The following is a 6,848-nucleotide window of genomic DNA, read 5'->3' on the forward strand; positions in this document are numbered from 1 at the left end:
CAGTTTATCCCTAAAGAATGTTTCACTTGTACTGCTCTACCTAAACAATGAACTCTTCACAAAGAAGACTTGCATCTATAAAAGATACAAGCTTTGCACTGTTAGAACTAATAGCCTCCAAAAGGATAATTAACACATATAACCTTAATGCTACAGATAGCATAGATAACTTTACACTTTATTTCAATATGTATGTTCTCGGTGCATCTGTTAAACTAATGCATGCCCATAGTGCATTGTGGGTAACAGCAACAACACGATTACCAGGAAATCTTGTTAGAACAAATTCTATGTGTAAGAGCAGTAGTGTTTGGGACGGAGTATACTTCACGTCAAGTCACTCAGGTGTTATAAATAAGTTATAAACTGGTATATATTGACTGTAACGTCTGTTAACACATAATGTCAGTTAACATTGTGTAATGACTGAAGCAACACACTTCTTTCATGTACCATTTTATTGGACTTGTATAGAAATACTTAAAAAAACATGAAGTAGCACCATTACTTAAGTTTTACTTTATCATGTAGAACTTTAAATGTCAGAAAAATAAAACTCTTGATACATTTTTCAAATCTTGTTTCAGCAAATATAATATTAGTATTTGACCATGAGGTTAAAGGCCTTTTTTATCATAAAATAAAATATACTTTGTTTTTAAACTTTGCTCAATAAAGTACTTTTACGCTCAAGTAACTTCACCTACATATACATAAACAAGTGGTAAACAAACGTATTAAAATAGAAATACTAAAACTATAGTGGTGCAACAGAAGTCTGTAATACCCACTGGAATCTAATTCATACAAATTTTTAGAAAGCATAAATGGTTTCCTTTTTGTCCAACTTACTAAGTTTTATACATTTGAATGCTTCGTAATAATATAGAATAAAATATGTTTTATATTACTGAATAAAAAATATGCTGGGTGAAACAGATTTAAAAGATTTTTTTTTTTTTTTTGCTGAACCTCGAAACCCTCAGTCCCAACAGAATACTGTTAAATGCAAGTACACACCATGATTCGGATCATCCATCCACATTTTCCGTGTGATATTAAAATAATACAGTGTTCGTTGCCCGAAGGCCATACTAAAAAATAAACCATATTTGAACCCAGCTACAAAAAAGTTCACTGAACTTAAATTAAAATATCTGTAAACATCTTTGCCATATGAAATATAATCTTTCAAGTCAAAAAAGAATAAAATACTTCAATCTGTATTAATGTCATTAATATTTAAAACGTGTGGATTTCGTTGGTTCATTTGTTCTATACATATAGATATATGCAGGATATGTTATCACTCCGCCTCGGATAATTTGTAGCCGCTGCAGTATCGTCACTGCTGTAAGTCTATCAATGTGTTTTTCCGATCCCTTGGTGAAATCGAAAGGCCTGACTTAGTTAACAGTCTACACGCTGACTCACGTACCTTTGGCCAGACTTTTGCGGCCCTTCTCCGGACTTTGCGGAAAACTTTGTCTGCATCCGCTCTACTAGAACTATGTAGATTACTAGGCTTTTAAATACATTTAAAACATGCATTAGAGGTTGAAATTATACGTCCCGAGCTACAGTATAAGCAAATGACACCAGAGCCCTCGTTCGGCTTTCACTTTTTTGGATACTGCAGCTTCATATACATATGTATATACACGTATGATAGACGCGTTATTATTAGGAGTTTCATAAAGCCATAACAGGAGTCTGTGGTTAAACGTTCCGTCGTGGTGCTATCTTTGTTGCTATCATAGTCATGTCTTTGTTATCGTTTTTTTCAATTGTTTATTTAATTACGAAAATATACGTATTGCCTGAGTAACTGCAGCGTGGCAGACGGGGCATTCAGGGTCATTGCGCTCGCAAATGCGGTTGGCACATTCCATGCAGAAGAGGTTATGGCCACATGGCACAAGGGCGGCGATCACCTCGCTCTCGAAGCACACGGAACAGTCCCGGCTGCCTTTACGGCTCGTTCCAGAGGAAGAGGAAGAGGAGGAAGAGGAAGATGATGAAGAAGAGGAGGACGCAGACGAATCTGAGGGCAACCCAGGGAGATGGGAAGCCATGCTGTTGTAGCCTGGGAAATTTAAGGAGCCTCCGCCTGGGTCGCTGCGTACCCTCCGGGCTAGTGGATGATCACTGATCCCACCCACATGATGAAGGGGCGGGGATAAACGAGGCTGGGTGGAGCAGTTCATCCCATTCAGCCGCCTCTGGTTGGCCAGAATCCCATTAGCGTTAGAGGAAGCATTGGAAGGGAATATGGACGACGATGTAGCACTATTTGTTAAGCTCATGCTACGTTCGTACTGAGACCAAATCAAACCAGGCGCCGGGTCAAATCCAGGTGAGGAATCGAATGCGAGATCAGCACAGTCAGGTGATACAATCTCGCCGCCGTAAACAAAGGAGTTGCCATTGATGTTCAGGTTGTTGTTGTTGTTATTGTTGTTGTAGCTCAGTGCAGGACTCGGCGGACTGTAGTTGGTGCCAAAGTACGAGTCAGTGGAGGCGCTACCTAGAGAGCTGGAGCTGTCGTTGCGATAGCTGGCAAAGGGCTTGCGTCCAAGGCTGGGTGTGGCGCTGGCACTAGCACTAGCACTTGTTTTGCCCCATAGGCTGGCATGATGACCGCTGGCGCTGGCCGCATGCATTTCAAAGCCCACATCTGTGCCGTTGGCGTGGAAGTCATTATCATCAGCAGCACTGGCGAACTCGATCAGCCCAGCACCTGTGCGCATAGCGATGTGTGCCTCAATCTCATCACGTGCTCGGTCCACATTCTCTGGCATGCCTGTTACCTCAAACACAGGCTCCTTGTCTCGGCTCGGGGTCACAATATAGGTGTGTGTCTGCTGTTGGATGCGCTTGATCGTGGCTCCTTTGGGTCCCACCACCAACCCGACAACACGGTATGGCACTCGCACCTGGATGGTAGTTTGACCTGGTAGGTTGGGCGGCCCAGGTACACTACCACTCCCATTCATGCTGCTGTTTTTGTTTCGTGATGCTCGGATCATGGAGAAATGCTCAGCTGCTGAGATGATTTCCCTCCGCGCCATGGCTACATCCTCCCTCCTGCCTGTCACTACAAACACGGGCTCCTCCCCTCGCACCGGAGTCTTAATGTAGGTGTTGGTCTTGGCGCGCAGGGCTTTAATCTTGCAACCTAAATGTCAACAAATTAAAAAGAAAGAATTAAAACAAAAATAATGAGCAAGAATGAAATGGTAGATGCTGGAACATGCTACACCGGGGCTACATGTGTCAAAAATGACATATTAGAATTGTATTACAATGCACATGATGGCAGTGTTGCAGTGTATTAAAACAAAAAGTGTACTGTAAAGCTGTGAAGTGTCACAGTTCAACTGGCTTGCGTCAATTTGATCAAAACAGACACAAAAATGTGCTTTTTTACAGTATTACGATATATTGTGCAGTCCTGTAGGACATACAGTAAGCGAACATGCCTTTCTACAGCAGCCAACCAGGACAAACAAAAGTAGCAGAAACAGACAAAGTGGTCAAGCAGAGCATGAAATGAATGCAAAAATATAAATATAAGATATATGGTATATGATGAAATAAAAGAAACACGCTACACGCAAATGGTTGCAGACTGCAGGCAGATGCGTGCTTTTAAATCTAAGAACAACGATTCGCTTAGCTTTTGCACGCCATAAATTCAAACCACATGCTCAGCTACATGACACACAGTGGTCCAGGTCAAAAATAGCACGGGGGGGGGGGGGGGGGGGGGGGGATCTGGATTTTCCCTGCTTTCACATTTTCAACCAGACATGAAGGGAGTGCTTTTTGTCCACCATATGACTTAAGTGCAAAATGACAAGTCAAGAAAATAACAACACTGCAGTTCCTCGAACCTGTGCATAAATTCCCCATAAATAGTGAGTCAGGGAGGAATCAGGAGTGTTAAAGCAGGACTACACAGACAAACTGGCACTGTCTGATCCATCTCAGACTAAGTAGGCTATCACTCTGGTCTGTTGTGTCTCAACAACTCCACAAACACCTTTTTATTTCGGGTGCACAGTGAAGTGTACTTTCCCAAAACAGGCTACTGTGTCAACCTGGAAAGATTAGAGGAGCCAATAATAATAATAATAATAATAATAATAATAATAATAATACCAGTTCTGTACATGGTGAAGGGTGAAGCATCTGGCTCTCACTAGAGAATTTTTTTTTGTTTGTTTTAAAGCAATAATAAAAAAATAAGTAAGGACGAATAACATGACAAACAGAGTGAAGACCCATGCATGGTGTGTTCTGGTCCGGTCTGGTGTGTCACACAAGAGGCTGCAAAGCAACTCCCTTCCTTTTGTGAGACCAAAATAAAGTAAGATCATGCATCATGTGTGATTGCATGTTAATAATGACCCCCACTTAAAGAGTGAATGTCATGCAAGGCATTTGCAGCATATGGGCCAATAATAATAATAATAATAATAATAATAATACCAGTTCTGTACATGGTGAAGGGTGAAGCATCTGGCTCTCACTAGAGAATGTTTTTTTTTTAAAGCAATAATAAAAAAATAACTAAGGACGAATAACATGACAAACAGAGTGAAGACCCATGCATGGTGTGTTCTGGTCCGGTCTGGTGTGTCACACAAGAGGCTGCAAAGCAACTCCCTTCCTTTTGTGAGACCAAAATAAAGTAAGATCATGCATCATGTGTGACTGCATGTAAATAATGACCCCCACTTAAACAGTGAATGTCATGCAAGGCATTTGCAGCATATGGGCCAATAATAATAATAATAATAATAATAATAATAATAATAATAATAATAGCTCCTAATGAGACATGGTCATCTGAAACAGCAAAAATAAAAAAAATAAAAAGGAGCACACCTTGTCTGCCCACGATCTCGGCCACATGCTCGGAGCTGGGCACAGGCACACACTCGGTCATGTTCACGCTCTTCTTCCGGGGCTCGTTGTCGCACGCGGGGTTCTCGTCCAGGTCGAGCAGGGTGAGGTCCAGCGCGAGCTGCAGAGCTCTTTGGTCGTCCAGGGCGTCGACCCCCTGGCTGCTGCCGCTGCCATTCCTCTCCAGCTCGGGGAACAGGGAGCTCGGCATCTCGGGAAGACGGGGAGGGAGGGGGGGCTGATCGCACTGTTTCTCGGCGGCTCTCCTTTGGATCAGCAACACCGGACAAAGGACCGAAAGAAGGGTGGGGATTGAAGAGGAGGCTGTGGAAAGAAAAGCCCCTGATGCAAAAACAAAAAGAAAAGAAAGAAGAGAAAAAAATCAGTGCGCTCTCTCTCTCTCTCTCTCTCTCTCTCCCTGTCTGGTCCTGGGAATAAAAAACAGACAGAAGCAGTGCAAATCCGAGCTCCCGATTTTATCCCCCCAGAAAGCGTATTCCGAAGGTACTGGGGATTGTTTCGGTGCCGGCAGTGGTACTAATCCTCCGAAAGTGCCCCTCCCTGCGCTCAGCGCTTTTCCTGTTTTCTCTCTGAGTTTTTGCTGCAGACACACAGCAGCAGCGGCACTCAACTGGAAGGGGGGGATATGCTTGCATGACGTCACCGTCCGGGCGGCGAACAGAGGAAAAAAAGAAGCGGGGCTAATTTGCATACCGCGAGCGGATTGGCGGATGAGTGCTCGATGAGCCGCTGCTTCTGTTTTGCATGAACGGACCGGACTGAGGCAGTGTTGATACAGGGGCGGAGTGATGCGGTGTTTCATTTGCTTTGTGCGACCAGATTGGAGCATCCGAGCTGCGACGCTTGTGTAATTTGCATATCGACGAACGATTGGATATTGGATGTTTGTGATCTGCATAAAACTATATGATTTGATAGAGCCGGTGAAAGGGACGGAAAGCGTGTCGGACAGCCCCGCCCTCCTTTGTTGTCCCGTCAAAATCATTACACAGATTTTATAAGGACATTTCTGTTGTTGTTATCAGATTGTTATGTATCTTCTTACGAACATTTCAGTGTATGCTCGTCAAACAGACCTAGCTGTTACTGATTCATGTATATCTATATATTATTTGGAATTAAAATGGATATTGTGTAAGAATGTTTACTTATATTGCCTTTTATTCATCTGTTAGAGTGATCAGTGTTGCTGTTATCAGATTATGTATTTTCTTACGAACATTTCAGTGTATGTTCGTCAAACAGACCTAGCAGTCACTGATTCATGTATATCTATATATTATTTGGAATTAAAATGGATATTGTGTAAGAACATTTACTTATATTGTCTTTTGTTCATCTATTAGAGTGATCAGTGTTGTTGTTATCAGATTGTTATGTATCTTCTTACGAACATTTCAGTGTATGCTCATCAAACAGACCTAGCTGTTACTGATTCATGTATATCTATATATTATTTGGAATTAAAATGACTATTGTGTAAGAATGTTTACTTATATTGCCTTTTATTCATCTATTAGAGTGATCAGTGTTGTTGTTATCAGATTATGTATTTTCTTACGAACATTTCAGTGTATGTTCGTCAAACAGACCTAGCAGTCACTGATTCATGTATATCTATATATTATTTGGAATTAAAATGGATATTGTGTAAGAACATTTACTTATATTGTCTTTTGTTCATCTATTAGAGTGATCAGTGTTGTTGTTATTATCAGATTGTTATGTATCTTCTTACGAACATTTCAGTGTATGCTCATCAAACAGACCTAGCTGTTACTGATTCATGTATATCTATATATTATTTGGAATTAAAATGACTATTGTGTAAGAATGTTTACTTATATTGCCTTTTATTCATCTATTAGAGTGATCAGTGTTGTTGTTGTTATCAGATTGTTATGTATCTTCTTGGC

The 6,848-nt window shown here is 41.4% G+C and overlaps 1 protein-coding gene across 1 annotated transcript; it reads right to left on the reverse strand.

The window, feature by feature from the left end:
* Positions 1 to 537: 537 nt before the first annotated feature.
* On the reverse strand, positions 538 to 5,581 carry mex3b (mex-3 RNA binding family member B). The gene is made up of 2 exons (XM_060941120.1): positions 4,894 to 5,581; positions 538 to 3,178 (listed from the first exon to the last, which is right to left on the reverse strand). The coding sequence occupies exons 1-2, from the start codon at positions 5,120 to 5,122 to the stop codon at positions 1,800 to 1,802; spliced, it is 1,608 nt and encodes a 535-aa protein (XP_060797103.1). The 5' UTR covers positions 5,123 to 5,581; the 3' UTR covers positions 538 to 1,799.
* Positions 5,582 to 6,848: the final 1,267 nt, after the last annotated feature.

Source organism: Neoarius graeffei, chromosome 15 (genome assembly GCF_027579695.1).
Source record: "Neoarius graeffei isolate fNeoGra1 chromosome 15, fNeoGra1.pri, whole genome shotgun sequence".
Lineage (NCBI taxonomy): Eukaryota > Metazoa > Chordata > Actinopteri > Siluriformes > Ariidae > Neoarius > Neoarius graeffei.